General features: G+C 34.9%; 1 protein-coding gene across 1 annotated transcript in view; it reads left to right on the plus strand.

Moving 5' to 3' along the window:
* The window catches only part of LOC144970393 (murinoglobulin-1-like), a 90,804-nt gene that overhangs the window by 20,750 nt on the left and 50,783 nt on the right, over positions 1 to 19,271 (plus strand). Inside the window, exons 8-19 of the mRNA XM_078909975.1 lie at positions 1,737 to 1,971; positions 4,518 to 4,751; positions 5,378 to 5,554; positions 6,335 to 6,535; positions 6,945 to 7,128; positions 7,651 to 7,859; positions 8,850 to 8,999; positions 10,064 to 10,175; positions 12,829 to 12,887; positions 14,964 to 15,039; positions 15,961 to 16,108; positions 18,218 to 18,449. Coding sequence (XP_078766101.1) covers positions 1,737 to 1,971; positions 4,518 to 4,751; positions 5,378 to 5,554; positions 6,335 to 6,535; positions 6,945 to 7,128; positions 7,651 to 7,859; positions 8,850 to 8,999; positions 10,064 to 10,175; positions 12,829 to 12,887; positions 14,964 to 15,039; positions 15,961 to 16,108; positions 18,218 to 18,449 — 2,017 coding nt within the window. The remainder of the gene's footprint in view (positions 1 to 1,736; positions 1,972 to 4,517; positions 4,752 to 5,377; positions 5,555 to 6,334; positions 6,536 to 6,944; positions 7,129 to 7,650; positions 7,860 to 8,849; positions 9,000 to 10,063; positions 10,176 to 12,828; positions 12,888 to 14,963; positions 15,040 to 15,960; positions 16,109 to 18,217; positions 18,450 to 19,271) is intronic.

The raw sequence follows: 19,271 nt of genomic DNA on the forward strand, positions 1-19,271 counted from the left end.
GATTTGAAGCGGTAACCACACCGGTGTGTGTGTTTTTAAGTCCTGTTCCATGTTGAAAAGGTCGTATGCATTTGATTCAGGGTGATCGACATTGTGATGATGTTGATGGTGATTTTGGTCTTCTGATACATAATACGATCGATGATTCCTAGTGTCGTTTTTAGCTGTGTGTGACGATGGTTTATGATGCTGAGGTTGGTGGTTGGGTCTGTTTTTCGATTTACATACCTTGGACAGGTGCCCCACTTTGTTACAATGAAAACATTTGCACGGAGTGCCTCGGTGGTCACTGCCACAGCGTTGGCATTTCGATGATGTGTGAGACTGTGACGTTGAACTCGGGTTGGTGAAAGTTTTGTGTTTAGGTTTGTTGGCGTGGTCATTGTTGTTGTAGCGGTGTTGATGAAGATGGTGTATCTTATGGTCTTGGTGGGGGCCTGCTGTTAGCAAATCTTTTGCTCCTGTTTCTGATGTGGTCACAGCTTGGGCGATTGTGACTGCTTTCTGGAATGTGAGATCAGTCTCAGAAAGTAGTCTGCGCTGAATCTTTTCATCATTGATCCCCCTCACCAGTCGCTCGCACAGACGTTCATCCAGTGTTGTGCCGAATTCACAGTATTCACTCAGTTGCCTCAGTGACGCAATGTATTGATTGATGGATTCTGTTGGTGCCCTGATCCTATTTTCGAACCGGGTACGTTGCACATATTTCAATGGTTTTGGCTCGAAGTGATTTTTCATCAGCTGGCAAAGTTCATCTAGTTTTAGTTCTTTGATGTTTCTTGGTGTAGCCAGATTCCTTAGTAGCCTGAAGTTTGATGGACCGATAATCGTGAGAAATATTGCAGTTTGTCTATTTTTGTCTTCGATCTGATTTGCCACGAAGTATAGTTCTACTCTTTCGGAGTATTCCGAGAAGGACTCTTTGCTAACGTCAAACTGCTCTATCTGGCCGAAATTCATCTTAGTTTGCTTGAAATATGGTCTAGGAAGCTTGAATCTACTAGCTTACTTGTTAATCCTCGTCGCCAATGTTGTATTTTTGGTAAGATGGTGATGATAAAAGGAGATCTAAATCAATGGAACACGAAACACAGCTTATTCGTTTTCTATTTACTACGGAAGACGTTTCTCTTTTCACCAAAGGTTTCATACAGTCACAAGAGTTACAAAAGTGACTCGTCATTCGTACATTCATTCATTCATTATTAATTTCTTAATACATTACTGTATCATTTCTGGATCTTTTAAGCACCAGTAAGAATGGGTTTAATTTTGCTAATTAGAGTTATCATCTGGCAGCCTTTTCCAAGTCCAAAGGGTTTTTTTTCATCCCAAAAATTGAAAAAGTGGCAGCAGAATGGCCACCTTAAGCAATAATAAAATAGAGAAAAAGCAGCAAAGGGCGGGTGGCTGATTTGTACAAATGGCCACAAGCACAAGTTTAACTCTATTTATAAAAGGAATAAAGTTAACCTCACTCAGCTCTTTGTTATTGTTTTTAGACCACCAGTTGGGTTACTAGTTCTTATTAAAATTTGATCCTTCAAACTATAAATGTTTAAGACTACACATAGTATTTCATCAGGCAGTCAGATGATGCGAGCATTTTACTTAAAAACATTGCGTCAATATCATTAACGAAAGGGGTTGTGGTTTTGACTTTCTTTTTCTTGTGTTGCAAAAAATGCTGAAATAATATTCTTGTACTATTTTTCTTTGTATTAAATCCACAGTTATTCTTATGGCAAAGATGTACATGGTTACCTTGATTTGAAGGTCTGCGGAACTGATAATCATGGTAATGAGCATGGTGATCATAGAGTGCCTGTGGACTTGAGTGCTGCTTCTCACAGCATAGCTGACAAACACAACTTGACTGTATTATATGGCATTCCTAACTTTGATCTGCATCCTGACTTCCATGAAAATCTTCATGATGAGAAGCTTTGTCATTATCACCATCTTGAGGTAACGGCAAATATGAAATAGAAAATATACTGTCAAATATGCTTGTAGATGAAAAAAAAAATGCTTTCAGCATAAGGCAAGTTTTCTCTTATATGTAATCCACATAATTAATCTGTTATATTATTCGAATTAATTAGATCTGGTTAAGTGGTCTTGTGATATGACACTCACCTTTGGACTGATAATTAACGGTTTGAGTCCTGATTTGAGCAGTGCATAGTTGAGTCTTTACTCACATTTTCTCACTATACTCAGGTATAGAATAAGGAAAAAAGGGGGAAAAAAGTTATGATATTGCATTACAGGTGTCACATCTTGTCCTACATGTTAAGTAATGTTGTTGGCTAGTGACCCCATATAAAATGATTTGAGCTCATTTAACTCTTTCAGTGCCATTGGCCGCACTGTGCGGCCAGAGCAGAATCTGTTCTACTTGCCAATGGCCACACAGTGCGGCCAGACTTGAAAGGCAAAAAATAATATTCTAACCCAATCCTACTTTCTACAAAAGTACTATAAATTGAACCAATGGTATAATTTCTTTCATCAGAACATTAAATTGGCCCTAGGGGGTATTTTAATTGAGATTTTGCGCTGAATTTGACTGTTGCTTTGTCTTAGCTTATCAATCTCATGCTGCCTCAATCAGGTGTCAGCCATTTTGCGACGGAAATGCAAATATAGCCTCTGCGCTGAGAAAGTTAATGGATGTTGTGTTATATAAATTCTCCAAGTTTTTTTTTTTTTAAGAAGAAAATTGATTTTTAAGTCCAAATGATCCGAATGAAGAAATCTACTTTTTTCAAGTCCACTCTCCACAAATTTAATTCAAATTTTATAAGTTTAGCTTATAATCAATTTTAATCATCATGTACTGTTCCCAACATAACACTGTTTTGAGACAAATGATTCACCCAAACTCACTTCTTACTATCTCAATAAATTTTATGAGAGATAGGTAAAATGATTGTTTATATCTGGTAAAAGGGACAGATTATTCAAAACAATAGGATCATACATTTATTTATGGAACAACAAAATTCAGTGTAAGGAAGCATTATGTGCTATCTTGCTTTTCCGGAGTAAAGCAAGTTAGGAGATTGCCTCCACAACTGTGGCTTGTTTCATAAATTCATAGCAAGTCAGTCAAGAATTTGTCTGTGGTTGATAATGAAAACATAATTGTGATTTGAGATATCTCATCTGGCTGCCTTAATCATGCTTTAGTCATTTGGTTGCACCATTGATGTAGTATTTACAGGGAAGAAAAGTAGTTTGATGTCGTTGAGTGCAAGTGCTTGATGTGACTGCACTATCAATAAAAAGCAAATTTGTTTCTGTTTTGCTTGGTCACTTTGGAGTGGAACATTTTCAACCAAGAAGAGTCAATTTTCATATTTATCCATGCTTTTTAAAAAATGAAAAACGTATTCCGAAATGAGAGACTCAGGGGAAAATTTTTAGAAAACCATTGAGGCTTATATGATTTTTAGTGACCATAACAATATAAAAATATAAATTATACCCCTCCGCCACGACATAAGATATCGTCACCTAGGCATTCCACGAAGGAATATAAATAATTCATCAATCAATATGTCTGATGACAACAGGAATCACCCATGTTGTCAAGTGAGCAAATTGGTGGTTAATAATCTTGTCCAAGGAAAAAAAATGAAAGTGCCTGATGCAGGGCTTGAACCTGGGACCTTTTTGGTCACCATGCAATGCAATGCAAGTGGTTACACTCTGCCACTTCGCCCCCAAAAATAACAAAAGAGGTTCGAAATATTATTTATTTAAGGAGGGTTATGATAATAGAGGTTCCTCCATTGAAGGTGTTGCATATTACAAAGATTGCATTATCAAAGTAAAGTTTGACTCATTTTCAGGTTTATTTATGATATTACTTTTACTTTTACAAATTCCAAATGGATGAAATGTAACAATTATTTCCCACTCTCCATATATAATTATATATATATATATATATATATATATATATATATATATATATATATATATATATATATATATATATATATATATATATAATTATAAAACAAAAACCATGAAATAATAGTGCTCGACTTTAGTATAAAAGGAGCTATTTATAAACATTTGAATATAATTAAGATAGTTTGACTTCTACAACGTTGTATGAGCGTTGTCTCATCAGGAGAAACCTCTTCTGATGAAGCAATGCTCGATAACACGTTGTAAAGTCAAACTATTAATATATTTCAATGTTTATATATATATATATATATATATATATATATATAATATATATATATATATATATATATATATATATATATATATATATATATATATATAAAGTACATGGTTTAGAGAAGAGATATCTTGTAAATCTAAAACCGTATTTGACGAGCAAAGTGATGAATTAAAACATTGTTGAGCAGTTCGTTTCACGCTCTGTCTAAACACAATATTTACCCTTTTCAAATTTTCTTTACCAATGGCTGATACATCTATACCAAATATTTTACCATCATTTTATCATTTCTGTTTCTATTAACCAGATAAACGGCTGCCACAATTTCACTATTGATGTCACTGATCTTCGAGGTGGTGAAGACCATATTCATCACAATGGTTGGCAGCTAAAGATTGAAGCATCAGTGACAGAGATCAACAGTGGATCAGTTGTCAACAAAACCAGTCTAGGACCTTCTTTAACTTCCAAAGAGATAGACATGATATTCAAAGATGATTCCAATGGATACTTCAAACCAGGTTTACCGTTTCATGGAAAAGTAAACATTTTATATTTCATGCTGTTGTTTTGGAAAAAAAGTTTTGCAAAGTCTTGATATTTTTATATAAAACCTTAAAACATATCTCAATTATGTATTAAGTAATTCTACGTCATGGCACAAGACCGAAGGGCTAGAGCTCAGGTGGTCGCTGGTTTGGATAAGTAAGTAAGTAAGTAAGTATGTATTAAGGAAAAATCCTTTTTAAAACTCATTTAAATTAGCTATATAATATCATTTCTTCTCATTGCCATTGCTTGCACTTTTCCATTCATACTATCTTAGTGTCAAATAAAATATAGAATGAATGACCGTAAATAAAGTATGAAGACCTTTGTCTATATCAACATTAAAAAAAAAAGAATTAGAGACTAGATTGTTGACAAAATGTTCTCTACTAACTGTTTGATGTCCACGCTCATAAGTATTTGACATTCGTAAATACTGACATTTTTCAGCATTTGGTGGAACGTATAAACAGGAATAAATATCTAAAAAAACTAATGAATTGTAACCTTTGTTTAAATTTTGCTTATCCCGACTGTTTTGAATTATTTGTTTACAGTGCCAGCCTTTTTTTTTTAAACTAAAGATTATATTATTTTCTCTGCCAATTTTATCAACAGGTATTAGTGTATAAATCAGATGGGCAGCCTGCCAAAGGTGAAAGGATTCACGTGGCTGCCTTTGACTCAAAAGCCAAGATTGTATATGCTGCCAATTTTACATCTGATGAGTCTGGTGTTATCACTTATGCCATATGTGGAGAATTTGGCAGAGACACACCATCTATCACTCTTACGGTAAAGCCATTGTCTATTTTAAACACTGTGCTATCCCTATTAACCACACACTTTTTAAGTTGTACTAGATAGTGTTTGATCTTGACCAGATATAAATTTTTCAGTGGAAAAATGTATTACAATTTTTTTTCCAACCTGGATGTACACACAGGACCATCTCTATGATTCCATCTCTTATTGACAATCGGATTGACTTTGACTAAGGTAGTCAGTCTTTTTCAAAAGGGTTTTTCCGAAGGCAAATGAGTGAGACAAAGAGGCTGCTTAAGTTGTCTAGTAGTTTTTTTTTCAGAGTCATAAGACACATGGACCCGGAGTTTATCATGGTTTCTTTACCCTTCGATAGTACATTCAATCAGATCTAATAAACTCATCTACCCAATCACTGCTGGACGGACAAGGGAATGCCATACCATCTGAGCTACCTTGACCCCCAAATGTGTTCTGTGAATGGAAACATGATGTTGCAGTTTTAGTTTGGATATTCCAAATCTGGTCAATTCTAAGTTCCCGATTACTCTGATTATTAAAATTAAATTTTAAAAAAAATAGAAATTTGATATGACAATTCCAATGCGATTAAATTTTGATTATAAAGTTTAAAGCTAGTAATAGCCCCTGTCGAATAAAAAAAATATATAATCATGCCATACAGGTGTATGTGTCTTGCATGTTAAGTCAGAGACGCTCTTGTCTTGTGAACCTTTATAAAGCACCTTGGGCTCATTAGATTAGTAGTGCGGTGTATAAAAGCTCAAGTTTTTTTTCTTATTTCTACAGGCTAAAGCTCTGGATCACATAGTACCAGCCAAGGGAATGTATTCACCAGAAGCCCATACTGTAATCAAACAATGGTTTTCTCCCTCGTTCAGCTATATTCAAATACCATGGACGGAGGAAAAACACAAATGTGGGGAGAACTTCAACATGAGAATTCCTTTCACCACACAAGCTTATACAGATGTAGAGTTCAGATACCAGGTAATAGTGTTGAATAAAATTTGAACTCAATTTCTATTGTCTTAATACACAATACATTTTTTTATTTCTTAGGAGAGCGCCATGGCGCTTTTTATTTTGACATGGAGAAATATTTTCTTAATTTAATATCTTGTTTATTTTGCTCACTTATTGTGGAATTCATTAAGAACATGGTTTATAGATATTTAAAGAAATTGTATGTATTCAAAATAATGAGAGGAATCACTATCTAATATGTTGGACCGATTCAACACAAGTACTCCCACCTCATAGACATATCAGAAGGTTGTTGTTCCCCATTATTGATATTTATTTTTAAGTAATGTGCTGGAGCAATAAGTACTTCCTTTGATCTTTGGTCAATCTAATGTTTTTTTTTTGTTTCCATATCTTTACCACTAATCACCAGGTGATAGCTAGAGGAAAAGAGATGAAGGCAGACATTGTCCACTTCAAATATGACTCCCATCACCCAGGGCACAAACGAGGTGTTGATCATGAGATAAATTGTCTCATTCCCCACTCCCTTCCACCAGCTCCTACTCATCGTGCAGGTGCTGTTGATGCTGTTTCCTCCCTTTTGTCGGGGACAGGTAAGATTCATAGAAGACCAATGATGGGCTTGCATGGGTTTGTGAAGTTACTGGCAAAAAGATGATAACATGAAGGCTTCTGTAATTAAAGCCCTTTGACTTTATTCCTTTTTGTGGAACAAAATTTTAAAATAAGATTCAGTTGAAATTTTGCCATTAACAATGATATTATAAGTTTTGTTCAAAAGATAAGTGCAGTGTTCCCCTTAAGTCTAAAGTAATTAATCCGTACGGTATTAAAATTAAAAGGTATTGGATGGATGAATACTGATATTTTTTTTCTGATTGAAAAATGATGTGACTTGTAATGATTATTGCAACCGCATCCTAAAGTTCTATAAATTGAAGAAATTAAACTTTTTGTGATCACCCTATTCATTTTTCCAATCATCTATACCATTCACATGGTGAGACAGAGGGCTAAATATTGCACCCACTAAATTAGTGCATTTTTAAAGGGTAAGTCTTTATTCATTTTATACCATTTTGCCTTCGATTGTCTACCAATTTCTATGTTTAAAGAGAACAAAAAGAAACCCCTCCGTGACTTTGAGCAGCCTGTCATCCGATCCAAGTATGAGGCCGACATTGTATCCAGCTTTGAACTGAACATCCCAGTCACTCCGATGATGTCTCCCAAGTTTAGTGTCATCATTCACCACGTCTTGGTTGATGGAGAAGTTGTTGCAGACACCAAGGAATTTGATGTGGACCCATGTTTTGATAACAAGGTAAATTTTGATGCATGGTCATATAATGGATTCAGCTTAAATCACTGCAAACTTTAATGAAATTATGGGAGTGAGAGATTGAGATCTGAAATTGGTTATAAATTGCCTGGCCTGTGCGATAATGCTCTTTCTAATTTTTTTCTTCTGGTTTAGCACTGGATCTACCACCGTCACAACATCATATCAAAGATTCAATTAATTGTAATTCATTTCCCCTTTAACTTAATTGTGGTTCTTGCCATTTGCTTTAAGCTGTTGTTGCATTTTTAGTCAAAGATAGTATATAACAGACCTTCAAAACTTCAAAGTATTTTGTAAATCTCTGCATGATCCCTTTAGAATCATATCCTAAGCAAAGCAGATAGTCTCCTTACAACACATTTTAAACAGCTTGCAGCAAAATTTAAAAATCTAGAGTGGGAAAGATGAAAAGTTCTTTTCCTTGAAAATATATCTTAAGTCTGAAAATCATTATTAATTAATGCTATTTCAAGAGTGTACTCACTGACAAGATGTGCCAAAAACTTTTCTGCCATTTGTCTTGATTTTAAATGATAATGTTTTTACTATTTTTTGTTCTTGGCTGAAAAAGGGTAGTGAGCCTGAAACATTCCATGTTTGGTACTTTGTTCTTTTTCTAAGCTGTTTTATATCCATTTTTGTTCATTACTTTTTACAGTCCACAACTTCCAGCAGCTTACTATCACTTTAATTAATGCCATTGATTTCATTGAAAATTTTTCTATAAAACCAAATCATGATATTTCATGTAGTCGAATGAATGAACTTGTGTGATACCAAAAAAAACTATTCTAAAGCACCTCTGAGCACTATTTGTGGATACTGTCGCTATATCAAATAATAATTATTTTAATTATAATGATAATCTTTATAATAATAGCAACATAAGATCTCAATTTATTATTGTAATTGTAAATAATGGCATATAACCTATATGACTAAATGAAAAATACAAAACTTTTTGTCAAGGTGAAAATGACTTTCAATCAAACCAACGTTTTTCCTGGGGACGACATTCTCATCAATTTGGAAGCAGAACCAGGTTCAATTTGTGGTCTGGGTGTCGTGGACAAAGAGGGTATCGACATGAAAGGAAACCACCAGATCACAATGGATACTGTAAGTAGAATTCAAGTTTATCAAATATGTAAACAAGAAACCAGCAAAAAGCTAAGAGTTGAGGGGATAAAAACTATAGAATAATAACACATGGTCTTTAAACAAGGCTTACAATATCTACAGTTATTTTTTGAAGGTAATGTAAGCAATCAATTCCAGATCATGTTTTCAGTTTATGTAAATTTTGCTTACTTAATTTTTAATGATTTCATGATTCATATAAATAATGAAAGAAATTATGCAATTTATTTTAAAAGAGGCATTTCAGCAATGATACTTGAAGCTAAGGTAAATATGAATGATGTTATTATCAATCTCCACTTTTCATAAAGGTAGTTTGTGACAAATGATGTACTTCAGAGAGAGATATTACAGTCTAAGTTGTATGTTTTTGCATGTATGAAAACTGATTTTTTAATTATGTTTTTTCGCAGATTGAAATATTATATGACTTTTAATGATTATTACAAATGCATCGTTAGATTCTATAAAATTTATGAAATTAAACTTTTTATGATCACCCTATTCATTTCTCCAATCAAACATTTACATCCTTGATATTTTTTCTTTGGAGACAAACCAACGTTTTATTGCAAAAAGGTTTTTAAATAGTTTGTTTCATGAATTATTTATCCAACCATTAGGAGACACAAGACCATATTGAATTAATACAAATATTTTGTGCACCATGTACTTGAAATAATATTTGATTTTACCACTCATTTTTTGTTGCAAGCAATCAGAGACAGGTCACATATGATTATATAATCTAAATTTTTCTATATTATTTGTGTGATAATTTGACTATATCGGTATCTTAGATCACTTACCCCCTCCACTTAAAAATTAAACCAAAAAAACCCCAAAAAAACAACTTAACAATACAAACAAATATCAAATAAACAAGACAGTCTAAACCATCCAAACAAAAACTAAAGATCGAAAAAAAGTTAAACAGAACAATGATATCTAATGGAAATGGAAAATCTTAAATCAAATGTATTCAGGAGGAATGTATTTGATGTATTTTTATGTTTTCTAATGGGGTTTAATTTTCTCACAAGATACTGCACAAGCTTGAAGCTTTGAGTATTGAGGATAATCATTGGTCAACTCATTCCACTCACCATGACCACAGTGACAAACACTGTGAGAAACAAGCCAGGGAATTCTATGGTAAGTTTTAAACTGAAAAGTATTCCGAATTCATGACAAATGTAGTAGATAGTGAGTATAAAGGTGTCTATGGGAGTTGATAATGGCAAAGAAAATAAAAGTCATGAAGGGTTTATATCAAAAGAAATAACATAAAATAAATGTCATAAACCTTTGGTCTTCATCATTGAAGTTACAAATATACAATTAAGATGTGAAAAAAAAATTAAATTAATGAATAAAACAATTCTATGAATAAATGAATAAATAGAAATATAGATGCATAAATAGATAAATAAATAAATAGATAAATATATAAATGAACATTAGTAGATAAAAGACGTGATCTTGGAAATTGAATATAATATTAATATGAAAGTTATAAAAGTAACATTGCATAAATAGTAAATGACAACACTAACTTTGAAGCTTTTTTTGTAGGAGGGAAGATGATTGATCACAAGTGTATTGTTCACTGGTTTGAATAGGCTTATATGTGATGACAGGAACTATGATTATAGAGAAGTTAAAGAGATGTGTGTTGGCCTAGGAACATATACCAAATGCCTGATCCTAATGGTCTTTAAATTTTGTCAATACCTTCATTAGTTTTTGAGATATGGTTAGATAAAGGTAGCTGGGAACAAAAACATTTTAATGAAATCAGCTTTAATGTTAAAACAACATAATCTAATGTAATCAACATAAAAATAACAGAATCTTCAATATGAAGTTATTTAAAAATAAGTACTTGTGCCCACAACAGATAACAGTGTAACAGAGATAATGCCAAAAATAATAATGCCAAACATTGACTTACTTGACTTAGATGCCTTTCGCGTCTCGACCGAAAGATCGGGTCGCCTTGGCTGTTTCCAGTATTTCCTGTGTGAGGTGTCTCCAATATTGCCGGTCCTCTGCTAGGGTTCTCAGATTTTCAAGGTCCCCTGCCGTTATGAGACTAATGCTTTGTCCAAGTGTTGTGAGGTTTTTGTTTAGGATCACGGGGAGTGTTGTGATCGGTCTTCCTCTGAAAAGGTTCCCGTGTTTTTGGAAGTATCCCGACATGGCTTGGTTTGCTGGTATGTTTTTGTCCCTGCGTAGTATGTGACCGAAAAGTTGCCATCGTTGTTGTAAAATGTCAAGGGAGATTGGTCTTTCTTTTGTGATCTTATAGAGTGATTCATTTGAGATCTTTTTGGGGTATTTGATGTCCAGTACCCTTCTTAGCTGTGTGCGATGGAAGGCATCCAGATGTTCTTCTTCGGATTTTGTCAACGCCCAAGTGCCGCAGTTATACAGAAGTACCGGTTTTACAAGAGCATGGTACAGTTTCAGTTTGGTTTTTCTCTTTATTTTGTCACCTCTAATCCATACATTGGTGAGTTTACTGAGTGCGGCGTTTGATAGCTGTTTTCTTCTTTGTACATCCTCGGTGTCTCCAATTAGTGAGCCGACTTTCTTTGTTCTTTTCCATTCCTCTTTGTTCCTCGATATTGTTGTAAATTCGGTTTTATTGGCATTGACTTGGAGGTTATATTTCATGAGGGTATTTTGTATGATGTCTATATTTGCTGGTGTTGATCCAATAAAATCGACATCATCTGCATAGGCGATTTCTCTAGGGATTGCATTCTCAATATGAGTCGTTGGTTTTGGAATGACTTTTCGAACTTCTTTCAGAGCGTGTTCTAAGTATATTGTGAACAGAATCGGGCTCAGACTATCTCCTTGGGGGTCCCGATGTTACTTTCGAACTGCGTCTGTTTTGTGGCCCCGTATATCCTTGGTTGTATCTTTGTGTTGCTGAGGAGAAATCGGATTATTCGGAGCTCGTCTTCGTCTACTATTTCTGTTAATATCTCCAAAAGTTTTCCTCTGTCGATCGTATCAAAGGCTGCGGACATATCGATTCCGGTTATTGTTATGGATATGTTTTCTTTGAGTGCCTTTGCTGCCAACCATTTATGTGTCCATACAACGTCCGATGTGCTTCGGTCTTGGCGAAACCCGCTTTGGCTATGTGATAGATAATTTTCTATTTTCGGTCTAATTCTGTTGAGGACAATAGTTGACAGTGTTTTTCTTATGGTATTCAGTAATGTTATTGGGCGCAGGTTGTTTACGGGTCCTTTCGTTTTTCCTGGTTTTTGTATTGTAATTAGGACACCGCTGTTTATGTCCCAGTCTTTGTGTGTTGAGAATGTTTTGTTCATTATGTTTGCAATGCTCAGATCCAGGGAGAGGGTACCGCATTTCAGCAGTTCAGCGGGAATTTCATCTTCGCCTGGGGATCTGTTATTGTTTAGGCACTTTATGCTATTTCTAAAACATTGCCAAACATGCCAAATTTTTTGTGGTAAATCATGAGTTAAATTAGATCGGGTGAAGTGCATTTTTTGGTCAAATTTTATGCATATTTCAAAGCAATACTCTTCTACTTACCCATTAAAAATATATAAAGACATAACATACGAAAAGAACGATCTTGGGAAATGAAAGTTAAATGGTTAAATCTCGGTTTTTTAAAAGAAATCTATTTTTACCTTTATAACCTTCTAGCTCAAAACTAGGTTCTGGGACATTTGGTATGTTTTCCTAAGCCACCACACAGATTTATAAAGTTTATCATCATTTAAATACAACTTCTTGTGCACAACATTTTGTCAATCAGAAAAGGATGTCCATGGATACAAACATTCTGACTATGTGGACTCCATCCAAGCCTTCAAGGTGAGTTTACTTCGAGACTACACATGCGATCTGATGCTCTTTACCCTGTAGGATAATGTCAAAACCAAACAAGTGAACAGGGTTTTTACAACTTCATTTGTGATCCATATGTCAGGAGGGTTTGGATGGTGAAAATTTAATTTATAGCCAATTATATGAGACTTGTGTTAACACTTTTATGTTGGAAGAGAAGAATATTGATTTTTTAGGAACTAAAATGTAATTTGTCTTATCTATGACCACTTTTTACCATTTGGTTCACATGGACATAATAGTTGATCGAGGTGATGGCTTGCATATAGCTTACAAAAACTGCATGAAAACTGATATTTGGTTACAGGTGTCTGACATACATGGGGTCATTCAATAGCACTTTATTCATTAAAAATTAAAAAAAAAATATTATACCCTTCCGCACAGCAGCATTAGACTTTTTACGAAGAAATATAGATAATACATCACACAAACGTCTGATGTCAACAGGAATAACCCTTGTTTTTCCAAAGAGAGCAAATTGGGGGATAATAATCTTATTCATTTAATTATGTGAAAAGTAACTCATATCATTACACACCATTTGGTGAACATTATGCTGCTGCCTTGGTGTCAGAGGGTCTGTTTAATCAAATTGATTGCATCAATTTCTTTCATGTTCTAAGCTCATGTATAGTTGTTCTGAGTCTACTTAGCCATAGACTACTCCCTAAAAAAGAAGAACAGACAATTATTATCAGGCCTGTAAATCTTCCGTCTATTGTCGGATTTCCGACAGTACGATTTTAATCTATAAGTGCTAAAAAAATAAAAAATAAAAGAGAATAGTTAAAATAGAATTCGTAACGCCAAAGGACAGAACCAATAAAAAAGAAAATAAAAGACTTTTATTTCGTTCCTCGAAAAAATTAGATTTTATTCCGTTTCAAATGCCGACTTAAAAAAAAAACAAAACAAAAAAACTTTTTATTTGTTGCATCAAAGACAAAACATGCCGTCTATCAGTTAGCTATAATATTATCATGCCACCTACACGCTCCGCTAGACATTTATGTATTCACTGCTTGGCTACTGTGCCACCGCCTACGAGAGAGAGGTCTCGAAGTTCGCGCAAATCGTCTTCACACACACACACATAGTCAGTAAATAACGCACACAGAAGTGTGTCGAACCGGACCTGAAGGTTTCTCTCTATTTTGCTACCAACACACATGCATATCTCCGGTTCTTATTTCTCAGTCTCTATATTTCTTTGGTTCGGTCCTGATGTGAGACGGAAAAAAATAATGCGAAATAATTATTTTTCTTCGAAAGCTCTCACACCACCGCACCACCTCTTCTTCTTCTTCGTCGTCTTCTTCTTCGTCGTCTTCTTCTTCTTCTTCTTCTTCTTCTTCTTCTTCTTCTTCTTCTTCTTCTATAAGAATTAATCCAAATAAACAAAAGAATCAGCAGCGTAAACATTTAACACAAACAGGAGCGAAGATGCACAGCTTCCCGTGTCGAGCACTAGACGTCTAGATACACATCCTTCAAAAGGGTAGGAATTGTTCTCTTCCTTTCATTTTACAACTAACTCAGATCTGGGACCTCAAATAATTGGGATTTTTTTTTTTGATACCATAAAATAAGGACTGCGTTATAAAGAAGTAGGGGAAAGTGACATGATTTGACTAGTCAATTGACGTGTCATATCTGTGTTGTGTCCATATTTTTGTCCTGTTGTGTCTATTTTCACGTGTTCAAAAAGTTCAGACAATTTTTTCACCAACCATTTACAGGCCTGTATTATTTACTCCCTGATTCTTGCTTACTTCAGGAATGATTATAAATTGATGACTAAAAATGATTAATTTAGATTTATTTTGACACATAGTGAAATAGTAATCACTTGGTTTAATAAATTGGCACTTTTAATAAAGGACATATCACAAGTTATGGAAAGTATTGACAAAACAATATATTTAGTTGATTCACCAATGAGAGGTTCATTATTATTCATTTTGATCTATACTAAAATATTTATTCAGTTTTCGAGACTGTAATTACTGTATTTTGTGTTTTCTCACTATTCTCTCTCAGTCAACTGGAATTATAGTTCTTACAAACTTAAAACTAGAGACACGGCCCTGTAAGATGATTGCTCCAGTTTCAAACGGTGAGTAGAGAAATAGGTTGCCACATTTTTTACATATCACTTCTCTCTGTTACAAACAAAAATGCTTGATAAACAAACTTTTGCGTAGTGAAATCTAAATATAGTATTGTATATCCAAATCGGTCACACTCTTAGAAAACCCTACAACAAGCATCACTCTGCAAGCTTGACCTGGAATCCACAGGGAAAATGAAAGAAGAGCTGGCCACAGACCACCTGAGATGTAGAAGCAGATACCCAGCGTTCGGGCCAGACATGGAGAGGTCTGGAAGGGATGGCACAGGATAGAAAAAAGTGGAGGACCTTCGTTGATGGCCTATGCTCCTGGTGGGACAAAAGGCCAAAGTAAAAGTAAAATATCCAAATTAATTGCACAGACGCGATTAGATATACTCCTTGTAATTTTATTAATCACTTCTTTCTTGCTACAATAGAACAAAAAGAAAAAGAAAAATGTGAGGGCTCCAACCAGACTGGTAAGTTGAACAAGTGCTAAGACCAGTGCCCTGTATGTGCGGCTATGTGGGCTTGTGGTATGACACTCGTTTTTGGATCGGAAGGTCCTGGGTTCGAGCCTCACTCGGCGCATAGTTCAGTCCTTGGAAAAGGCTCATTACTCACATTCTCTCACCATACTCAGGTGTAAAATGAGTACCTGGCCATCAACCGTGTTGTCTGTTGGAAAAAATTGTAATATCGCCTAACAGGTGTCATGTCTTGTTCTACATGTTACGTGTTGCTGTTGGTCAGGGACCACCTGTAAAGCGCTTTGAGCATGTTTAGTGGATATTGTTCTATATAAAAGCTCAAGATTTTTTCTTTTTTTTTATCATTCAAATTTGTTAATTTGATTTGTAATTTCTTCGGAGGAACACTAATGTCTTGGTGGCTTTATATTAAGTTGTTGCTATATGATTTCAGGGTTTGGTTTCTCCATGCACATGTCAGCCCACCACCCCCCTCAGGCTGTGAGCGACCACTTCAATGTGGAGCACCACCATGACCACTTCATTGATAACTTTGACTCCCATATCCCTGACACCTGGCTATGGGATGTGGAGGTAGTTGGGTGGGTGCATCATCATCATCATCATCCTCATCATGGTCATCAATATCTTTACCGTAGCTATGATCATCCTTGCTGTATCATCAGAGTTATTTATGTTACCAAAAATTCATCAGAAAATGCTGATTTTTATTATATTTATAATGGTGGGCAAGTAAGGGAGCGTTCACATATTACGTCATCAAAAATTTGCCCTTTTTAGACCCCCCCCCTCCCCCAAGTCATCACTTGTCATCATTGACCTGACCCCCCCCCCCCTCCCCCAACAGATGATGACGTCATCTAATTTAATAAAAACTAAAAGATAACTTTAATTTCACAATATTTATTATTCATTTTTCAAACCATAAACATTGATTATCAACGTTTGATAAAACACATTCAGACATTTTATTAATTTCAGAAACTGTTGATAATTTATGTTTTACGATACAATGGGGACATAAAATTTAAATTTGCAAAGATAAAATCTAACAAACATTATTTAAATTAGGCTACTTGGTGCAGGTGCTATTAAAAAAATTTCAGAAAGTGTAATTTAAAATAGTATAGGAGGCAAATTATTATAGCATATTAGTCTTTTAGTGGAATGAATTTCTGTTTCAATTTCCAAACATAAAATTAATTGATTCAAAAATGTTTCTGCCTTGGAGCTCTGGCAATGTACTATAAATAGTATCATCAATTTCATCTTCATCGTCATCACTTTCTCCCATTTGCTGTTCTTCTTGTATGCCGCATTTTCGTGAATGGTCTTTCATTGCTGTGATCGAGGAGTGATACAATGAACATTTAGGGCAAGTTCGCCTTTTGAGAAGTGATACCCCTTTCCCATCTTGTCTCTTGAGAGATGGGCAATACTCATCATAGCAATTTATCTTTAGCTGTTTTGAAAGGAACAAACTTTGAAATAGGCTTCCAAATCTTCCATTATTGCCTATCTCCAAACCATCATCACATGAAGCAAGTGGTACAGGTGGTGGCATAGAGATGTGTTTTACTAATACTATTACTCATTCTTCAGATGAAAACTCCAAAATATATTTAATAAACTAGACACAACCAAATCAAATGATTGATGAAGAAAACTTTTCAGAATCAAAACTGAATGGTAGCAAGCAGTTTGAGCAGTTCAATCGGTTTTGATGATTCCATCATTTAATTAATTTTTCACCTTTTTGCTAATTTATTTGGAATGCTTGCATTTAATAAAATAGGCCTAATTTGCCTATGTTTTGATGACATCATCTTGGGTCTGACCCCCCCCCTCCCCCATGTCAACACATGTCAACATTTGGTAGACCCCCCCTCCCCCCCCTAGCTGATGACGTAATATGTGAACGCTCCCTAAGTGGCTCAAACATTATCACTTGACTTTTTCTCTAGGATTCAAACCATACAATGAAATATTTTATGTATGATTGAAACATCTTTTTTTCTTTAAGAATTTGAGGTCGTGTTCTTAAGACAACAAGACAAGCAGTTTACACTATTTGAAAGGAATGAAGTGAATAGGAAAGTACCAGAAGACAATAGAGAATAAAATTTTTGCGACAATGGGGGATTAGGTATAATTGGTACAACAACTCTGCCTGGCCGGGGAGAGCGTGGCTCTACTGTTGAGTTCTCCACCTCTCCCCAAAAAAAGCAGTATCAAACTCTGTGTCTACCTTGAACCGCCTGAACAGCGACATTTTTTTAATCTATTGTCTTCTGGCACTTTCCTACTCACTTCATTTCTTGTTATTATCAACATAAGTGCTGCTCCACTCACTTTTCTGAACTATTTTAAAGGGGTTATTTGTCCATTGATTAGAGACTATCTTTTCCACAATATGTGTCTAATCAAGAGTGCACCATTATCCTCTCGTTTGTTACCAATAGTCTCTAAATGGTTTTATATTGGAATAAATATTAAGCTGAATTTGTAGAATTTGAGTAAATGCCTTTATTGTTGAGAGTGAATATTGTTTCTGAAACTTCAACAAAATTTCTAGATTTCTTAATTCTGATTGACTTTAAAGAAATTTAAATTCAGCTTGTTCATTTCAATATAATATTATACGACTGAGGCGATGGGTTCATAGTTGTGTCTTTGAAACAATTCTTCAGAAATTCTGGATCATTGGATATCGTTCATACTGCACCTGAACACACGTTGACCAGTTGGAAGGGAAATGCAATTTGTGTTAACGGAGATAAAGGTGTTGGAGTTTCCCCATTACAAGAGTTGATTACCATTGAGCCTCTATTCATTCACTTGGGTTTACCCGAATCAGCTGTCAGAGGGGAAAAGTTGCCAATTGTTTTTACAGTCCATAACTATGTGGAAACCTGCTTAAAGGTAGATACAAATAGACTTAGGAGTTTGAGAGAGAGAGAGAGAGAGAGAGAGAGAGAGAATGAGAGAGAGAGAGAGAAAGAGAGTGAGAGAGAGAGATCTCGGCCAATAAGCCAGAGTATATCCTCACTAATTAGCCTACTCTTTTGATAGGGTAGAAATCTATTGCAAACTACTCTCTACAAATTTAGACCAAGGTATTCAATCATGGCTCTTTGAACAAATGGATTTAATAGATATGCCAAGATTTTTTTTGAGAAAAACAAGAGCAGTTCGCATTTTGATCTAACATTTTACAATCTGAGCTACCTGATATAAGGTCTACTGTTTAATGTAGTGTCAAATTGTTTAATAAAGATATGTTTTGGTGGTTTTAATGTTTGTAATAATTGTGATGTTGATAACGTTGCAGCAGCAAGTTTGTGGACTTACAATGCAAATTGATATGAGGTCCCTGGATTGAGCAGGTAGCAAGACACTTCACCACCAGTATACCCATTGAAAAGATCATCCATCAGTGATTTTGTTGCTTGGTCTGTTATATTTAGGGGTCCTGATAACTCAGTTGGTAGAGCACTCACTTCACACGCAAAGGATCCTGGCCCAATCCTGAGAGAAGCAGAGATTTTTTATGACTCCCTGTCCACCCAGAAGTGATTGGGTAGCTAGATCTCTTAGTTCTGGTGGAAATTACTTTGCAATAGACTAGCGTTCTATACAAAGGGTAGCAAACAAATTACTATTGTCCATTTAACACTATAAAAACCGGGATAAATTTTGGCACCATGATTTCTGTTAGATCTGGTAGAAGTTACTATGCATAGC

Source organism: Berghia stephanieae, chromosome 4, assembly GCF_034508935.2.
Source record: "Berghia stephanieae isolate SIO BIC M18660-M18661 chromosome 4, UCSD_Bste_1.3, whole genome shotgun sequence".
Classification (NCBI taxonomy): domain Eukaryota; kingdom Metazoa; phylum Mollusca; class Gastropoda; order Nudibranchia; family Aeolidiidae; genus Berghia; species Berghia stephanieae.